General features: G+C 40.7%; 1 protein-coding gene across 1 annotated transcript in view; it reads left to right on the plus strand.

The window, feature by feature from the left end:
• The window catches only part of ATXN10 (ataxin 10), a 163,632-nt gene that overhangs the window by 33,081 nt on the left and 109,596 nt on the right, over window positions 1-20,955 (plus strand). The window contains exons 4-6 of the mRNA XM_032416715.1: window positions 3,671-3,767; window positions 6,216-6,374; window positions 19,626-19,706. Coding sequence (XP_032272606.1) covers window positions 3,671-3,767; window positions 6,216-6,374; window positions 19,626-19,706 — 337 coding nt within the window. The remainder of the gene's footprint in view (window positions 1-3,670; window positions 3,768-6,215; window positions 6,375-19,625; window positions 19,707-20,955) is intronic.

The raw sequence follows: 20,955 nt of genomic DNA on the forward strand, positions 1-20,955 counted from the left end.
GACTGCTGGTTCGATGACCTTAATGGGTACGACTGCAGGCACTCCCTGAATGTTTTACGGGGGCGGTTTTTGTGAGCTGTGTTCTGGGGTTTTGTTCATTTAATTTAAATTTTTAAACAGTGTGGCCTAAAGGTATTTGCAATATTTTCTGACTTTCTTTTTTGATGTCTGCAAGATCCGTGGCCATGTCCTCTTTGTCATTTCTGAAAATTTAATGTCTTTGTTCTTCGTGCCTTTTCTCCTTTTTGATCAGTTTTCCCAAAGGTTAGTCAGTACTGAGCTTTTTGAGGAGTCACATTTCAGATCTCAGTATTCTCTTTTTATGACTGCTTTCAATTTTATTAACTTCTTGCTCTTAATCTTTTTTTCTTCCTTCACTGTTTTGGGTTGTTTTATTATTCTTTTTGTAATTTCTTGAAGCAAATGCTTAGCTCATTTATTTTTATTCTTCTTTCCCAAAGTATGTGTTTTAAAGCTATGAATATTCCTCTGTGTACAGTGTTAGCTTCATCTAGAAGCTTTGGTTTCTGGTATCTTTGTTGACATTTGGTTTGAAATATTGTATTTCCATTGTGATTTCTTTTCTGTCCCCATAGGTTATTTAGGATCTGTCTTCTAATTTCAAACATGTGGGGATTTTCTAATCATTTTGGGGGCTTATTTCCTCCAAGTAATTGTATATAAACATAATTGTGATGTAGTAAGTGAGCATTATCTGTACATCAGTTTTTAAAAATGTGTTGAGGAACTCCTGGGTGGCTCAGTTGGTTAAGCATCTGCCTTCGGCTCAGGTCATGATCCCAGCGTGCTGGGATCAAATTCCTCATCGGGCTCCTTGCTCAGTGGGAAGCCTGCTTCTCCCTCTACCTGCCACTCCCCCACTTGTGCTCTCTTTCTCTGACAAATAAATGAAATCTTAAAAAATAAATAAATAAATAAATAAAAACGTGTTGAGAGTTGTCTTTTGCTCCATTATATGGTGAAGTATTATTTTACGATATGCCTTACGTCCTTGGAAAGACGGCATATTCTGCAGTTGAAAAAAATTTTTCCTTTTTTACTAATGAACTTCATGTATAACCCAGTGGGTATTCTGCTAAGCATGAGATTACCACATTGGGTTGATACAATCACAGAAATAAATCCAGAATTATGATACTTTATGACTGTGTGACTTCGGTCAGGTTCCTTATAACCTCTGTGGGTCTTGGTCTCCTGAGCTCTCTAATGAGGATGAAAGTACCTGTCTCAATAGTAGGATTCTCAATAAGGATTTATACAGTAAGCACTCAGGGTGTCTATTTAGAGTCTCTGACGACAGGAACAAACACGAGTTTTCATGTAACATTTGGAAACTGGACTTTCTAAACCAGCATTTGTCAAGTCCATATTATGTGCTAGTGAAGAGGGGTGGCCGTCTGAGCCTTTTCTGTGTTCCCTGCTGCGCGCTCAGCAGTGTTAGTGGGTTCCCGTGTCATCCTTACGACAGCCCTACGAAACAGGTACTGTCACATGTTATGGTGAAGAACTTGGGTCTCACAAAGGTCGGATAGCTCACACAGCTCACATTAAGGTAGGACTTGCATGTAGGTCTGTTTTTCTGGTCACCAGACCGTTCTATTGTGCTGTTACTCTCTTTCCTTTAAATAGACTATTTTTCAGAGCAGTTTTAGGTTCACAGCAAAAATGAGAAGGTGTGGAGACTTCTCGTGCTGCCCCCACCCCTGCACAGCTTCCCCCCGCCGTCAACATCTGGCACCGAAGGGACAGCTGACCCTGAACAATAGGTTTGAACTGCTCAGCTCCACGTATATGCAGATTTGTTAAAGAGCAGGACTGTAAATTTGTTTTCTCCTTCTTAGGATTTTCTTCTCTCTAGCTTGCTTTATTGTAAGAATATAGTATATAACACATGTAACATACAAAATATGTGTTAACGACTTAGATTATCAGTAAATTTTCTGATCAACAGTAGGTTATTTGTAGTTAAGTTTTGGGAGAGTCAGAAGTCACCTGGATTTTTGACTGTGTGGGGATCAGTACCCCTAACCACCTGTTACACGTTTGTTACATTGTTATTACCCAAAGCCCATAGTTGACGTTATAGTTCATTCTTGGTGTTTTACATTTTATGGGTTTGGACAAAACTATGTGCAGTGACATGTATTCACCATCATAGTATCACACAGAGTAGTTTCACTGCTTTCAAGTCCTCTGTGCTCTGCCTATTCACTGTCCCTGCCCTCACCCCAGGCAACCATGGATCTTTCTAGCGTCTCCATAGTTTTGCCTTCTCCAGAACATCATAGTTGGAATCATACAGCATGTGGCCTTTGCATTGACTTCTTTCACTTGGTAATGTGCGTGTAAGTTTCTTCCATGTCCGTTCATAGTTTGATAACTCATTTCTTTTTAGTGCTGAATAATATTTCATTGTCTGCTGTGACCACAGTGTGTTTATTCACCTACGGAAGGACGCCTTAGTTGTAAACATTAACGTGCAGGATTTTGTGTGCACATAAGTTTTCAGTTACTTTGGGTAAATACCAAGGATTGTGATTATTGGATTATACATTAAGAGTATGTTTAGTTTTGTAAGAAACCACTGGACTGAACTCTCCTGCACAGCGGCTGCGCCCTTCTGCGTCCCCACCAGCTGTGGATGAGCGTTCCTGTCGCTCCATGTCCGTGCCAGCACTGGCTGTTGTCAGCATTCTGGCTTTTGTCCAATATTCTACAGTTTTATTTGGTGAAATAGTCTAAATCTGTCAACTAGGTTGTTATTAAATGCTATTAAAATCTTTTAAATATACTAATTTTTTGTCTGCTTATTTATTAAGTTACCCAGAAAGATGTATAACTTACTGCCAAATTTAATTGTGGATTTTTCTCTTCTGTGCTTTGTCAGTTTTTCTTTTGTGTGTGTGTATGTGTGTATATGTGTGTGTGTGTGTGTGTATATGAGGCCATATTATTAGGTGATTGTAATTTAAAATTGTTAATATCTTTCTGGTTAATTAAGTCATTCTGAAATGGCCTTTTTTTTTTTTTTAAGTTTATTTTCTTTAGTAATCTCTGCACCCAACGTGGAGCTTGAACTCACAACCTTGAGATCAAGAGTCGCGTGATCCACTGACTGAGCTGGCCAGGCGCCCCTGAAATGACTTAATAATAATCTCCAATAATGCCTTTTGCCTTAGTGTTTATTACGTCTCATTTTAAGTGGTGTATGACTTCCTTTATAGGCTGGTATTTGCCTAATACATCTTTTTGCTATTCTTTAACTTTCAGTATTTCTATAGTTTTATGCTTTAGATGTTTGTTTTCAATAGTAGTAAGTTAGATTTTATAAAATCCAGTCTAAGAGTAGCTCTCTTGATTGGAATACATAATCCAGGGATATTTAATGTAAATTAGAGGTATATTTATGTGTCCATTTACGGTCTTTTAAAGAAGTTAATTAATTTTGTCTCTAGTACATTGTTTTAGTAAGGCATTTTAATATTAATGTCATGTCCAAAGTTTCATTGCAGTGAGAGACTTATATAAGTAAAGAAGCTAACAGAAACTTTGTTTAATAATGTCGAATGTTTTTTTTATTAAGATATGTTCATTCAGTATGTCAAAAATTTTTTAAATTGTATCTTTTTTACTTTTTATAAATCCTCAGCTTTTCGCTGTGGCCTGCAGTTTCTAGGCAACATTGCCTCGCGGAATGAAGATTCCCAGTCTATTGTTTGGGTGCATGCTTTCCCAGAACTCTTTTTGTGAGTATATTGATAAAAGGGTTTCTGACTTCTAAAAAGACTGGTTATATCATTCCATTTACATCAAGTTCAAAAACAGGAAAAACTAACATTTGATGATAGAATTCAGGATAGTGGTGGTTGTTGGTGGGTGGTGGTGGGTTTGGTACGAGCTGGGAGAGGTCATGAAGGAATCTCCTGGGGTTCTAGGAATGTTCTGTGTCTTGATCTGGCTGGTAGTTATGGAGGTGTATCCGTATCTAATAATTTATTGGGCTGTACACTTAAGTTTTACGCCCTTTATTATATGTCAGTTGTATTTTAAGAAAATAAAAGTTTTGATTAAGAAATACTAAGTTTACTATAATTGATAAGAAAACAAATTTATAAGAAAAAAGCCATAAACCCCTGAAGTATGGGCAATGAACTAGTCATTTATTTATTTACTGAGCACTTCTTTATTTTATTGGGGGGGAGGGGTTAGGGGAGAGGGAGAAAAAATGGGGTGGAGGGTAAGGGGGGAGGGAGAGAGAGAATCTCAAGCAGGCTTCATGCCCAGCTTGGAGCTCAACGTGGAGCTTGACCTCATGACCCTGAGATCATGACCTCAGCTGAAATCAAGAGTCAGGTGCTTAACTGACTGTGCCACCCAGGCGTCCCTGTTGAGCACTTATATGCCTGGCACAAGGCTGTATGTTTTGGTAGATCTGGAGAGCTGTAAGATGTGGATAACCAATCTGTCCAGATTGGTTCATGGTGCTTTTCCTGGTGATTTACTATTTTGTTTTGATCAGCTTTGTTGGTTCGTAAGAAGTTGAGCATGGAGATAAAAGGTGAGCAGGTAGCAGAGGAAGGATAGGTAATAGGAGAGTCACTGTCTGAGAGTGGGAGGCCTGGCTTCTCATCCAGGCTCTGTTGCCAACGAGTGGGGTGTCTTTGGTTATGGCAACAGTGTAAGCAGTAGAGCAGGAGTTGTCGTTCCTGTGCCCTGGGCTGGGCGTTCTCTGTGCGTTATCCCTGTCCTGGTCAGCAGCCCTACAGGGCAGGTGCTGCTGTCCCCTTTGGGACAGGCTGGGGAACTGAGGTTGCTGGTAAATGGCATAGCTGCTCTCTGGATCCAAAGGCTGCACCTGCTCAGATAGCAGCTGCTGAAAGTCTCTGCTGCCTTCCCTGGTGGTAGGGTGTTCTGGGCTGTGCATAAAGGGTGGTGTTCGGACCAGATGAACTCGATATAAACAGATACGGTTCACTGAGTCTACAACTGGCTCTCAAATTCCTGCAAATAATTAAGAGTTAGAGGCATAAAATCTTTATGATTAATGATAATTAAGCTTAGGTGGGAGGAAAGAATTGTGGAATTCAAGCTACAGGAATAGAAATTACTTATTCTTGAGAATTCATTCCTTTAAAACACTTTGAATACCTAATATCTGTGAGGTTCTGAGGTAGGTAAGTGGAATATGGATAATTTAGATATGTTTATTACTTCCCCAAAGCCCATCTTCAGTGAGGGAAATAAAGGAATAGGTGAGCACACCGTAGCGTGAGAACGGACACAGTGAGGGTCAATCCAGACATCACAGAAACACAGAGGAGAGGCCCTTCAGCGGGGTGGTCAGAGAAGTCATGACCGTTTACATGGTGGTTTTACTGATGGTGTCAAATCCGATCCTCACTGAAGCCCCGTGAGATAGGCCAAGGAGGTCGTTGTATTCCATTTTTATATCAGAAAACACACTAGAAAGAGGTTATTTGACTTCACTCTGCATGTATCTGTGAGACAAATATAACCAAATTTGAATTCCAGCTTTGGGAGGCACTGGCTTTGTGCCCTCAGGCAAGTAAAGCCAACCCAGTCTTTGTAATATAAGGATAATATTTCCTCCAGAAGAGTATTACGAAGTTTAACTGAAAAAACAAGTCCTCCCATAGTGCACGACCCATATTATTATTGACAGTTGATAAATCAGTGACCTTCCTGAGATCACACAGCTGATGGGCAGTGAAGCAGGACTCCCCCTGGGGCTCTTGCCTCCCCATTCTCTCTCTTTCTTGCCAGGATACCATCTTTCCTCTAAACATTCTGTCCCTCATAACTAGTGAAGGAATGCCTGTCGTTAATGATGTAGCATGTTTTGCCTTTGTTTTTTTTTTTTTTCTAACAGGAGTTAACATTTTAATGTTTTATAAATGTAATCATTTTATCTTTTTCTTTAATCAGATGGCATTTGCTTTTGAGTCGTAAGTCAGCTGCGTCTTTAATATTGGATGCTTTGTGTTGTGACTCATTTTATATTGCTATTTTTACAGTAAATAGTGTACTTGTTTCAAAGTGTTGTACTTCATTAAATCCTTAAAAACATCAGTAGGCACTGAATTTGTTCATGGGATGATTATTATGTATGAATCATAATCATATTTTATCGTATTGCTGAATGGGGCTCACACTCTCCTTTCTTTATTTGGAAGGTCTTGCTTAAATCATCCAGACAAAAAAATTGTTGCCTACTCGTCAATGATTTTGTTCACATCCCTGAATTCTGAAAGAATGAAAGAACTGGAAGAAAATCTGAACATTGCTATCGATGTCATCGAAGCTCACCAGAAGCAGCCTGAATCAGAATGGCCGTAAGTATCTTGTTAGAAATTTGATTGCTTAAGAACATTCTAACAGATCACTTTCCTTGCAGAGTAAGAGTTTGAATTCTAATAATTGAACGATACAAGAAAAGTTTCTCCGCAGCACCTGGAGGCTTGGGAAAAGGAAAGTGAGGTGTTAGAATTTTTGTGTGGTGGCAAGGACTGGGACACAGCATGAGGACACGCAGCCCTCTGGGGCATCCAGATTAGACTGCTGTGGTTGTACCAGGTAGTTCATTAAGGATTAGACGTTGATACGTGTCTCATGGGCTTCTGCTCAGTTGAGGTATTCACTGTCTTTCAGATTGTTATGTCTGTCCCCCACCTCCGTACATAATGCTTCATTTCTCTCTGCTTATTTTTAAGATTTTTCTTTGTCTTTTCAGAAGTTTAATTATGATGTCTTGGCGTGGATCTCTTTGGGTATATCCTCTCTGGGTTCTCTAGACTTCTTGAATCTGAAGGTTTATGTTGCCAGATTTGGGGAGTTTCCAGCCATTGTTTGTTTGAATACTTTTTCAGCCTCTCCTTCGGGGCCTTTGTGTCAGGCCATAGAAGGCCAAGGCTGAGGCTGACTGTAATCGGTAAAGACACAACAAGTCACTGTTAGATTTAGACAGTTTGTTACTTCAGTGGATGGGGAAAAGGAGAAGCCTTGATCCTCGTCCCACATGCTGACAAGGGGCTGGAAGACTGGGATGACTGTAGGGAGATGCCCCATTGCTTGAAGCGGTTTTACATTCTGAGGGGGTGGGCAGACAGCTCTGTATCTCATCAGAAGGACATCTCATCTGAGTGTCCCTGGCAGCCTCCCATGGGGCAGGAAGGAGACGCCTCAGAAACCTCGGGCCTCCCATCCTTGGATTCTGGGAGGATCACAGTCTGTTGTGCTTTTGTCCGCATGGCCTATGTGCATGTGTGGGAGGCCACAGGGCCCTCAGAGCAGTCCCTGTACTCTGATGACACAGACCTTCGTCTTTTCTTGTTGCCCCACAGTTCCCTGAGGTTCTGTTCAGGGTTTTGACTTTTTGTGTCTTTTAGTTTTGTTGTTTGCATTCTGTTTTCTCTTTTACGCCACTACCTCACTATCTCGATGACTGTAGCTTTGTGTAAGTCTTAAGTCAGAAACTAAGTCTTCCAACTTTGTCTTCTTTTTCAGGAGTTTTTTGGGCTCTTGTGGGTCCCTTGTGTTATATATTAATTTTAGGATCAGCTTTTCAGTTTGTTCAGAGGAGCAGCTAGAGTTTTGGAAGACAGTACATGGATCCGTAGTTGAATTTGAGGAATATTGCCATTTTAACTAGATTAAGTTTTCCAGTCCATGTATAGGGGTATCTTTCCATTTATTTAGGCCTTACTCACTTCTTTAATGAAGTTCTGTAGCGTGTTTGTGTACAAGTCTTACATAGCTTTAGTTCAGTTAATTCTAAGTACTTTATTTTTGATGCTATTTAAGGGGAATTGTTTTATTAATTTCATTCATGGATTGTAAATGGCAAGTATATAAAAATATGGTTGATTTTTATATGTTGATTTTATATCCTGCAACCTGAGCTGAACTCATTATTAGTTCTAATGGTTTTTTGCGATTTTTTTTTTTTTTAAGGACTTTGTTTGTACAGGATCATGTCATCTGCAAATAGATAGTTTAACTTTTTTCTGTCCAATCAGGTTGCCTTTCTTTCTTTTTCTTATGCAGTTGCTCTGACTAGTACAATGCTGAGTAGATGTGAAGAGCAGACCTCTGCATCTCACTCCTGATATCAGGTGGAAGGCTGTCAGTCTTTCACCACTGAGTGTGAAGTTTGGTTCTCCATAGTGACCCTTCTTCAGGATGAGTAATTTTCCTGTACTTACTCCTAGTTTGTTGAATGTTTTTTATCATGAAAGCTGTTAGATTTTATCAAGTGCTTTGTCTGCATCTGTTGAGGTTTTTGCTCCTTATCCTATTACTATAGTATATTATGGTGATTAATTTTGTTTTATTTTTTATTTTTTAATTTTTTTTCTGAGATGGAGTGCACGCATGGTGGGGGAGGGGCAGAGGGAGAGGGAGAGGGAGAGGGAGACAGAATCTCAAGCAGACTCCAAGCTCAGTATGGAGCCTGGTGGGGGGCTTAATCTCACAACCTTGAGATCATGACCTGAGCTGAAATCAAGAGTCAGATGCTTAACCGACTGAGCCACCCATGCGCCCCTAATTTTGTTTTATTTTAAACCAGCTTGTCATCCTGGGGTAAATCCCACCTGCTTATGGTATGTAATCTTTACATGTTGTGGATTTGACTTGCTCATGTTTTGTTAGGGACTTCTGTTTCTGTGTTGATAAGGCATATTGGGCTTTAGTTTTCTTTTTCTTGTGATGCCTTTGCCTGGTTTTGGTGTCAGGTTAACACTTGTCTCACAGAATGAGTTGAGAGGTGTTCTCTTATGTTTCTGTTTTTTGTTATTTTGGGGAAAAGTTTGCAAAGGACTGGTGTTAATTTTTCTTTAAATATTTGGTAGAACTCAGCAGTGAAGCCATCTGGTCTTGGGCTTTTTTATCATTGTGGGAAGTTTTTTGATGACTCATCCAATCTCTGCTTGTTATAGGACTGTTTAGGTGGTTTACTTCTTTTTGGGTCAGTTTCACTAGTTTGTGTCTTTCCCGGAATTTGTCCACTTGGCCCAGGCAGCCCGATATGTTGGCACATAGTTATTCATAGTACTCCCTTAGATCCCTTTTTATTTACATGAGGTTGGTAGGAATGTTTCCTCTTTGTTCCTGATTTTAGTAATTTTAGTCTGTAGTTTGGTTGCTGCAGCTTAAGATTTGTCAGTTTTGATCTCAGAGAACCAGCTTTTGGTTTCATTGATTTTTTTTTTTTTTTCTTTCCCTGTTCCTTTTCTATTCTCTATTTCATTTCTTTCTTTTTTTTTTTTTTAAAGATTTTATTTATTTATTTGACAGAGAGAGAGACACAGCGAGAGAGGGAACACAAGCAGGGGGAGTGGGAGAGGGAGAAGCAGGCTTCCCACCGAGCAGGGAGCCCGATGTGGGGCTCGATCCCAGGACCCTGAGATCATGACCTGAGCCGAAGGCAGACACTTAATGGCTGAGCCACCCAGGCGCCCCTATTTCATTTATTTCTGCTGTGATCCTTATTTATCCTTCCTTATCAATTTGTGTTTAGTTTGCTCTTTTTCTAGTTTCTTAAGAAACTAGAAGGTTTGGTTATTGATGAAAGGGTTTTTTTAATGTAGGTATTTACATCTATAAATTTCTTGATAAGAGCTGTATCTCATATATTTTTATCTTAATCCATCTCAAGTTATATCTAATTTCTCTTATGACTTTTTTCTTTGACCTGTTGGTAATTTAGGAGCTTGTTCAATTTCCCATATTTGTGTATTTCCTGAATTTCCTTTTGCTATTGAGTTTTAGTTTTGTTCCATTGTGGTCAGAGAACACATTTTATAAAATTCTGTTTTTAATTTTTAAATATATTGAGGCATGTTTTATGACCAAGCACCTGGTCTGTCATGGAGACTGTTCCATGTGCGTTGAGAGTATTGCGGATTCAGGTTTTGGTGCTGTGTAGACGCCTGTTGGGCCTTCTGTTTCTTGTGGTCTTCCGTCCGCCTGTTCCGCTCATTACTGGAAGTGGACCATTTTCTGTTTCTCCAGTCAGATCTGTTGTGTTTTGCATCTCTTATTTTCAGGCTCTGTGGTCAGGTACACTTTGATGTTTGTAATTGTTACGTCTTGAGGAATTGGCCCTTTCATCATTATAAAAATCACCAAAGATGAAGTTGTTCTTCGTTTTGTTCTCCAGTTTTCCTGAGGATCTATTTTTATGCATGTTCTCACAGAGCTGTCAGTGTGCTCGGGGCACAGGTCGTGTCCGCGCAGGGGGCCTTGAGGGGGTTGGGAGAGGGAGAAGCAGGCTTCTGGCTGAGCAGGAACCAGTAGTGGTACCACCTGCATTTCAGGGGCGAGGGGTCAGCTTTCTCAGTTTGGGTCTCTTTCGGCATAAACTTTATTGTTCTATTGAAATTATACCTAGTTTTTAAGTTGTTTATTTTTCCGAACATTTATTTGTATTTGAATTACCATGTGCACGCAAACACAAGTTGGTGCATGAAAATAGTATGATATCGTGCTTGACTTAGATTACCTCCCTCCAGATGCTGATGTTTCATAAACACGATGGATGACTCATTAGCGTCTGCTTACTTAGAAAAATTTTCTGTAGCCGAATTCTGTTTCATTTAAGTATCTTATCTTAGATCACAGGCGATTTTCTGGCAGCAATGGAGTAAAGGGCAAAAGATGAAATCCACTTCATAAGAGCTCAAGTTAGAGTTCTCAGAGGTCAGCGGTGGAGGTAGGCAGGAAAAAGGATGGGAATTAGTGGTAGTAGCTGATGTCTTCTGTCACGCAACAGTGATGCTTCGATTTGTGTGAGAGGGACTCTGCATTTGCTAAACAAAAATGGGATCCTGAAATACAGGCATACTTCAGAGATATTGCAGGCTCAGTTCCAGACCACTGCAGTAAAGCAAACACTGGAGTAAAGAGAGTCAGATGAAATTTTTGGTTTCCCAGTGCACGTAAAAGCTACATTCACACTATAGTGTAATTTAGTAAGTGTGCAATAGCATTTTCTCTTACAAAAACAGTGCACGTACCTTAATTTAAAAATACTTTATTCCTGGGGTGCCTGGGTGGCTCAGTTGTTAACTGTCTGCCTTCGGCTCAGGTCATGATCCCAGGGTCCTGGGATGGAGCCCCACATCGGGCTCCCTGCTCGGCGGGAAGCCTGCTTCTCCCTCTCCCACTCCCCCATCTTGTGTTCCCTCTCTCGCTGTGTCTCTCTCTGTCAAATAAATAAAATCTTTAAAAAAAAATACTTTATTGCTACAAGATGCTAACCCATCAGCTGAGCTTTCAGTGAATGATAATCATTGATCACAGATCATCATAACAAATATAATAATAAAAAAGTTTGAAATATTGTGAGAATTACCAGAATGTGACCAGAGACACGAGGTGAACAATGTTGGAAAACTGGTGCCAACAGACTTGAAGACACAAGCTTGCCACAGACCTTCAATCTGTAAAGGATGCATTCTCTGCGAAGCGTAGTGCAGTGAGGCGCAGTAACGTGAGTTAAACCAGCATCCAGAGGCTTCCAAAAAAATTGTTACTGTTTACAAACGTTAAATATGAACCCACCTCTGAAAATTAGAGAGCACACACTCTTGGCCCTCCCACTTGCTAACATTATGGGATAGCTGACAGAGAGTACAAAACTGGATGGTGTTTGAATTCATGGGTTTGGTGTCTTTTCTTGGAACGGGACAAATGTAAGGTTTCAATAACCGGGTTTTTTTGTTTAGGTACACCAGAGACACAGGAAAGTGTGGGTGCACTTGAGTTATTAGGATAATGTCCTTCTAAAAATATTTGCTCCTTTTGTTTGTAGGTGTGAAAGATGTTTTCGTGCTCTTAGATAACCCGGGATGAATCCAAGGGTTGGGTTTGGGTGTTTGAATTCATCTCAATCCCACAGCCCCAGTAAAGGTGCCTGGGAGATCCTGGCTCCTGTGATATCTTTTTCAGAGATTGTAACTCATTTGTTTTCTAGTAGAATTTTCTGCCTTACGTCACTCACGTTTGACCCCCTGAAGAGGTTATTTACCTGTAACAGGAAACTGTTTCTTTCTTTCTTTTTTTTTTTTTTTAAAGATTTTATTTATTTATTTGACAGAGAGAGAGAGAGAGTGAGAGAGGGAACACAAGCAGGGGGAGTGGGAGAGGGAGAAGCAGGCTTCCCGCCAAGCAGGGAGCCCGATGCGGGGCTCGATCCCAGGACCCTGGGATCATGACCTGAGCCGAAGGCAGACGCTTAACGACGAGCCACCCAGGCGCCCCGGAAACTGTTACTTTCTATAACAGCTCTGTGAGCTTTGTCCAGATTGCGGTAGGAAGCAGCTGTGGGTTGGATTTCCCAGAAATCAGAATAGGAGAGCAGCATTCATTTTCTGGAGTGTGTTTAAATCAGATTCTTCATTTAATTAGTGAAGTGTAAAAGAATTTTCTAGGTTTTCACAGTCACTGAAATCTATTTTATTCGTAAGTGTAGCTTTGACATTGTATGCTTATAAGGAAATGGAAATAATAAATGGCTCTCGTTTGAAAAAGATTTCCCTAAAACCTTGACTTCAGGAATACCTACATTTACCAGCGACATACTGATCTTTGTATTTTTTTTTTAACGTATGCTCCTTGAAGCTTAGAGATGGCTTTTAGCACCTTCTCCATGGCCTAGAAACACTGCATTGCAGATGATAATTAACCTGTCTGTGACTGTTCACATGCTTTAACACCAGTGATAAACGAGGAAGACTGAGAGAAAGAAGGAGATGGGAAGACAGACCTTCGTGCATTTTGGGTTGTAGCCAGTATGGAAAATGATGTAAAAATGTAGTCAGTGCTTTGGCATCAACAACTTGATTTGTGAATGTGCGCTTTTCTGTAATCACATTTAAATGACGAATTTCAAGATTGGACTCGGGAGTTTTGCCTCTGACTGCCTGCATGAGTCTATTTTGGCACCAGAAACAGAAAGTAGTAGATGAAGCAAGCCTGTGACCTTCATGCACACAGAGGGAGAGAATTCAGCGCACACGCATGCGCGGGTGCGCGTGTATGTGTAATTCAGGACTTAGCAAATGGATCACATTTCTAGTTTTTTCTTTTTGTAAAAGAAATGTTTCTCTGATGCCCCTTCTACTCCAGCTTCTGCCTTTGCTAGAGTGTATTTGTGACCCTCCCCCAAGACCATTTGTTCTATTTTCCATAGAATTTGGAGTGTTATTTGAGTCTTACAGTCTCTAGATGTCCTTGTGGCATTTTAGGTTTCAGATTAGTGGGACCCCACCTCCCTCACACAGGACTACCACAAAATTTCTGAATTTACAGACATAGTTGTTCTGCAAAAGAATTTAATCACAGATTTAAAGTCTGTAACTTAGAAAACATTGAACGTGATTGGGTCTCTTATCTTCGTCTTTGGTTTCCCTTGAGCAGATGTTTGGTAAGAAAGTAAATGCAGTGAATTCTGAGTGAAAGTTGAGAATTTTACTTGTATCTTTAGGCAACATGCTGGGATGGAGAATATATTATATTTAGAAAAACAATCTCAGCAGCTAACACAAACTTACACAATTGATGGCCGTGCAGTTACCACTTTCCAGTTGCAAGAAAAAAATCTCCCTCCGGTCGGCATCTCGTGCTCATTGCTTTGTGTGTGTATTTACCATCGGTATTCTCCACTAAATGTTACCCTTTAAGGTGGTGTAGCAAAGAATTCTAGTTGTTCATATGGATGTCCACACAGAACGCTTTCTTCTGCCTTTGTGTAAATTGAATGTGAGTGACAGTTATTCTTGTCCTCCAAATAGTTAAAGTAAAAATGCACTTATCTTTACTCACTAGTGGACGTTTCTTCTTTGTTGAATGAAAAAAAAGAATGGAGGGGGTGGCTGGCTGGCTCAGTCGGTGGAGTGTGCAACTCTTGATCTCGGGGTCGTAGGTTCGAGTCCCACGTTGGGTATGGAGGTTACTTAAAGATAAAATCTTTTAAAGAAAAAAAAAGAGTGGAAGAATTTTATCCTTGATCATTTTGAATGGAAGGTGACATGAAGAACCAGACCCTAAGTTCCCCTGAAACTTCTTTCCGGAAGGGCTGCTTGAGCAAAGGGCAAGCTCTGTAAAGAGCATTTTGAGAGGAACCGTGGGACCCTGGAAGTCAGAGGTGGAGCACTCATCTTGACTTTTAGGTAATGGGGGGACCTTCCCCAGGACACCCAACCTCTGTGGGCCTCTCTTTCTGTATGTCCTTATTTCTCGAATGAAGGGACTGATTTAGATGAGCCGTTTCCCGGCTTCTGAGCTTCACGTCCCGTGTGTTTAAAGGCGCACCGAAGCCGCCGGAGTGGTTGGTTTGGCACGAGGAGTGTTGGCTGACAGCGTCGTCTGCAGTGCTGTCGCTCTGAGCCTTGAAAGGTGGCACTTCTGCGTAGCACACGGGAAGATGTCATTCTTGCCCTTGGCTCTGATGGCTTTGCGTTTTTAATTATTTTTGGTTAAGGCGAATGAGCCCGTATTCAGTTCTGGTGACTTTTTTTTTTGCATTTGACTGGTAACCCAGTGACATGTGAGCTTTGTGTCATTGGCACCCAGTACTCACCTGAGTGACTCAAAAACTCTGGAAAATGAGCAGTCCGTGTGTGCTTCTGTAGGCACACATCAGAGTTTTTCCTGGGCTGATCTGCTGATCTGAGTTCCCGTGTGTATCTCCCTGGTTCGGGGCCGGGCTCACACTGAGGAGCGGTGCCGAAGCAGCTTTGTTCTGACTTATTTCGGGTCTGCCACGAGGATGCTGTGGAGACGGCTGTGCCCTGTGGCACAGGAGGAGGGGCTTTGGGCTCCGTGCAAGGAAAAATTGCCCTTTTCCTGAGGATCCGATGCCCTTTTATCTTGGACAACTCCTGAGGTAGAAACCACCCCTACTCTGCGCAGGCTTGTAGGAAACCCGGAAAACTTAAAATGCTCACTTTGACCATAAACTAATTAAGTCCCTGATCACTGATTGAGTGTTTGAAGTGTTCCAGGTGCTGTTCATGGCACTGGAGATCGAAAATTCGGACATTACGTTTTGGTGAGAGACAGATCATGAGCACCCCCCCCCCAATAAATGTATAATGTGCCAGATGAATGCTTTGAAGAAAAACACACACCATGTTTTATGTACTAAGCTATTCCTTAGATGGTGCTGGGCTCACAGTAAACAGGATACAGTATTTGCTATTTTGTTAGTAGTAATTTAAATATGTCTGCCCAGAAATAGCTTCCGGTAAGATGAAACATATCTGAGTTCTCCACTGAGCTCCCAGGGCCACCAGATGATGTCCCACCCGGAGACGGCCATACTTTCACTCCTTAGCAGGATGTCTACGAAGCAGAAATAAACTTGAGAGGAATTTTCCAGGATATGCTTAAGTTACATATTTAATTCTTTGATAGATAATACATTCATATGGTTCAAGTATCAGAAAGCTTAGTTTCCCCCCCAGCCATCCCCCTAGTTCCTCCATCCCTGTCCCCTAAGCAGGTGAGCTGCTTACTTGCTTCTCAACACACTGTTGAGCCTCTTGCTTTTTAAAAAATTTATATATGTATGTATTTAAAAGATTTTATTTATTTATTTAGAGTGAGTGTGTGAGCAGGGGGAGGGGTAGAGGGAGAAGGAAGAGAATCTCAAGCAGACTCCATGATGAGCATGGAGCCCGATGTGGGGTTCAATCCCAGGACCCTGAGACCAGGACCTGAGCCAAAACCAAGAGTTGGAGGCTCAACTGACTGAGTCACCCACACGCCCCTGAGCCTTTGCTTTTTTAACCAAATAGTATATTTTCGAGATCTTTCCATATAAGTATATAAAGAACTTTCTCTTTATCTTCCGCTGTGTGAATATACTGTGATTTATTTAATCAGTTCCTCATTGGTGAACATTTAGGTTCCCCGTGTTCCATAACTATGGAACGTGGCAGGGAATAGCCTTGTTCATACGTATGTTATATTGCACGTGGGCAGGTATGATTGTCCGATAACTTGTAAGTGCAATCACTAGGTCAAAGGGAACATGCTTTTTTATATTCTAACAAATACTGCTGAGTAGTCCTTCATAGCTTTTGTATCAATATATAGTCTTCTTGGCCACTGCAGAGGACCTGGTTTCCTCCGTTATTGCCAACAGAGTGTGCTCTCAGAGTGTTGGATTTTTATTTTTATTTTTACGTACATTCTCGTTTTCTTTACCCATTTTTCCATTTGGATGTCAGTCTTATCCTTATCTATATGTAGGAATATTTTCTAAATTAGGGCCAGTAGTCCTTTGTGTGAAATAAAATGCAAATATTTTTTCTCACTTCTTTGTCTTTTGACTTTGCATGTGGCTTTTTTTTGTATATAAAAGTTTTTGATGTTTTCGCAGATGAAATTGTCAGTCTTTTTTATGTCCTGTAGATTTTTGGGAATAGCTATAAAGATCTTTGTTCTACTAAGGTTTTCGTCCAGTATTGTATCATTTCAGTTTTGAGGTTTAGGTGTTTGATCTGCTTGCGCTTTTTCTTGGTATAAAGGTCAAAGTGTGGATCCACTTTCCTTTCTGCTCTAGATGCTGTTGATGGTCACATCGGCCGAGCACCAGAGTGGCTCTGACCCGTCTCTCCTCTGCCCTTCCCCATCGCTTTCACCCTCGCCGCCCCATGTACCTGGAAACCTTTTCAACTCAGGTTCCACCTCTTGCTTCCTTCTGAGTGTGTCTCCATCTGCTATTAGGCCTTAAGGATTTTATAAACATACTGATCAAGTCACATTTATCACACACGCGTTAGAATATTTTGTTTGTTTAAGAGGAAATTTGCCAAAGTGCCTTTTATTTCCACAACCTGATTGACTTGGGCCTGTTGTTTATTGTCTGAAAACTGTTGTTTCATAGATTTTGCCTGCTTTCATAGTTGTTTGAGGTAGGAGGGTAAGTTGTTAGTCCATTATGCCTAGAATTGGAAGTGATAGTTGGGAGGTTTTCACACTCACTTTTCAGCCATTGAATGTCAGTGTAGAGGTAGATGATCTCAGAACCATCTTTACTGAGTGGTGTTGTAGGAGCATTATCTCTGCACTTGCAGAATCCACTTTCTTTTCAGCTGCATGTGTAATGTTCACCAAGATCGACCATAATCTGGGCTATAAAAAGTCTCAGTAAATATACAAAAAGGATTGAGAACATACAGAGTGTGTGGTCTCTGACTACAATGACCTTACATTAGAGAACCATAATCAGACGATACTGAGAAAAATTCCAAGTTTTTGGAAATTAGCTCATCTAAAGAATCAGTTTGTCAAAGAAGAAATCATAGGTCAAATTAGACAGTCTTTTGAACTGAAGGATAATGAAAATACAGAATTTGTGGGATAAAGCTAAAGCAGTGCTTGGAGGGAAATGTATAGCTTTAAATGTTTCTACCAGAAAAGAAGAAAGGTCTAAAAGCAGTGACCTCCATGAAGGTTCTACTTTCTGAAGGTAGACGAGAGCACAGAATAACCTGAGTAAACAGAAAGAAGCAATTGATACGAGACCAGGGCTGAAAACAGTGACCCAGGAAACAGAAATCAATAGAAAAAATTAACCAAGGCTAGATTGGTTCTTTAAGAAGATCAGCAAAGATTGATCAAAAAGAAAGAGGACGCTGGCTGGTGTCATGAAGGAGGGCATAGTCGTCATGGAACCTTGGCTGAGGGACGGGAGGGCCCACAGCTAGGGGCCAGTTGCATTCCAGGATGGAAGCTTTTGGTCCTGAATCCTTCTTTAAACCCTCCTCGTGTTTGCCTGGGTATAGTTCCCTGAGTGCGCTGATATCCTGTTTTTCCATGTCCCCCTTCAATGAGGGACTCACAGAACACCTCCTTCGGCCTCCTGAGTGTCCTGCCTTGGCCCTCTGGTTAGATCAACTTTGTTATTTCTCTACTCTACAAAGTTTATGTGTGTTGCCCCTGAGACATTTTTGTCTAATTCTCTATGTGTGGGCTTTTCTCCACTGTTAGCATTTTGGAATATGGATTGTGATCTAGCTCCTAGCACAGTTTTGGAACATTGTGGGTTTTTTTAAAAAAAATACTTTTTATTTATCATTATTATTTGTTTGTTTTTTGAGTGATCAAGTGAGCACAGAGGGGGAGGGGCAGAGAGAGAGAATCTTAAGCGGGCTCCACGCCCAGCGCGGAGCCTGATGCAGGGCTCCATCTCACCACCCTGAGATCATGACCTGAGCGGAAAGAGTCTGATGCTCAACCAACTGAGCCACCCAGGTGCCCTGGAACATTTTTTGAATGAACGTTCTTCTGGGAAAACGTTTTGAGCTCCAGAAAGCTAAATCATGAATGAGCTTTAGGATCACTTTTGTGTACCTGGCTTAAAATGCATGAATTTCTGTTGTTGCAGTTTAATGACCTACCCAAACTGGTATGAGAACTGTTTGAGAATTTTCTGTATATCCATTATTACTAGAAATATCTTATATCAAAGTGCTGATCAGGGGCGCCTGGGTGGCTCATTCGTTGGGCTTCTGCCTTTCGGCTTGGGTCATGATCCCAGGGTCCTGGGATCGGGCCCCACATCGGGCTCCCTGCTCGGCGGGAAGCCTGTTTCTCCCTCTCCCACTCCCCCTGCTTGTGTTCCCTCTCTCGCTGTGTCTCTCTGTCAGATAAATAAATAAAATCTTAAAAAAAAAAAAGTGCTGATCAGTTATTTTGAGGGCTGTGGAAGAAATAGAACACATGTTTAGATTTTGTTTTTATATGAGTGACAGTGTGTTGTGGTAATTAATATGGTTCATTTGGTTACATACTGAAACACATACTTTCATTATATTTTTTGTTAAGTGGTTAAATAAACTGTGTTCATAAATATATTTAATGCTTTACAGTCACTCTTATGCTATAACCTTGGTTATAAACAGTATATTCTTTAGTTCTTAAGCCTGCAGATGCCCTCTGGCCAATATGATTCAGAATTAATTAATAATACTATTCAATCTTTTTAGTTGTCACAGTGGTACTTTAAAGAAATACGCTTATAATCTCTGCCTCAGGGTTTCCATAAGTTGATCTTTGAGTTTAGATGAGTGCATTGCTTGACAATGAGGATGTTTTCTTGGTAACTCGAGAGCTCTTACAGACGAGGTAATCAAGCCAGTATGCATTACCAGGTTGTTGGCATACGTGTAAATAAAACGTGTGACATGTCCATTTCTCTAGTTAATTTTAGCACTTAACCTTCTGAGTAGAACAGTTTAATATGGTTTCTGTTTATACCTGAACTTGTAGCTAAATTTCATTTTATAGTTAAAATGGAACTTAGATAAGACCTATAGTTGAATACATTTGAATCATTTCAATAAATATTTCTGAAGTAAAATTGGAGAAACCTATTTTGAGGGTTTTTATTTTCTTTTAGCCGCTAATGGAATAGTAGTATGTGAACCTCTTAGAACATTTTAAGATTACAGCACATCAAAAGTTCAATAAAAAGAAGTACTTTTATGTGTACAATGCCCATAAAGTAGATAAGGCCATGTCCATTTTACTATGTTTCTAGTAACCACACTTTCTCCTCCTTTTTTTCTTAGGTTCTTGATTATTACAGACCACTTTCTGAAGAGCCCGGAATTGGTGAAAGCGATGTATGCCAAAATGAGCAATCAAGAAAGGTAACCCCAAAAACCAGTGTGGTTTTGAGCATTTAGCATTCCATACAGAGTATCCTGTACACATGACTGAGAAACTGTGTGGTTTCTTAGTTGGCACAAAATCTCTAAATACATGTTTCTGTGTCAGTAATGGTTTTAAATTGGTTGGTTAACATTACAGCTTAGCCACAGCAGGCAATGATTTACGTGGGGCTGCACGATCCAGGTTGGCGCCATTATTCAGTAAAGGCAAACTCAGAAACGTCAAGAACAAAATGTTATGCCTGTCCTTGGATTGCAGTTGCATATTTGAAACGTGCTTCTGTGTTCACATCACTGGTGTAATGATTTGGGACATGCCCCACTCAACGTGTAGTTTTCCCATAGGTATTTCAGACGAAGACTGGGTACCCGTCTGTGATCTCCCTGCTATCATAGCAGGAAGAGCAGTGCCCGCCGAGCACGGAGACCATGGCTCCCTGCCTCCTCGTGTTGGTAATTCTGTCTGTGACCGTAGCCAGGCCTTTTACTGTGTTCGGATTCAGTTTCTCGGCCTGTAAGATTAGAGGGTGGAATGGCATGATTCGCAGCGCTCTGGATGACTCCCATAGCTCATGTGTTCCCTAGCCTTATTGGGAATGTTGCCTTAGGAAAAATAAAACTCACTTTGAAATCACGGATCTAATGATCAAAAACTTTAAAAAATGTTAATCTTTTGATTGTAGTCACAATTTTTATAATTGCTGTGGTTTTGAAATTCTTACTATCTATGTGGCTTCCAAATAATTAAGCTTTTACACTCCTTTGTAGTCTCGTTAAGTGGGATTTCTTCTTTAATAGCTTTAACGAAAAGGAAAGTTTGAGCTTTTAAAGTCAGTTTAAATGCCATGTTTATAAATCCAGTGGCTCCCCTCCCCATATGCATACTTCTGTTGCAGAAAAAGAATTATTTGTAGTTTTTTGACCTAAAATTAGTGACATGAAGAGCAGTGCTATCACTTGGGAAGCGGCTTTGCAGTAAGGAATACCCACACGCAAGGAGAATGATACACAGTTGAGTTGTATTTTTATTTATTTATTTTTTTTTTTAAAGATTTTATTTATTTATTCGTGAGAGACAGAGTGAGAGAGAAAGGCAGAGGGAGAAGCAGGCTCCCAAGGAGCAGGGAGCCCGATGTGGGACTCGATCCCAGGACCCTGAGATCATGACCTGAGCCGAAGGCAGACGTTTAACCATCTGAGCCACCCAGATGCCCGAGTTGTATTTTTA

Source organism: Phoca vitulina, unplaced genomic scaffold (assembly GCF_004348235.1).
Source record: "Phoca vitulina isolate PV1807 unplaced genomic scaffold, GSC_HSeal_1.0 scaffold19, whole genome shotgun sequence".
NCBI lineage: Eukaryota > Metazoa > Chordata > Mammalia > Carnivora > Phocidae > Phoca > Phoca vitulina.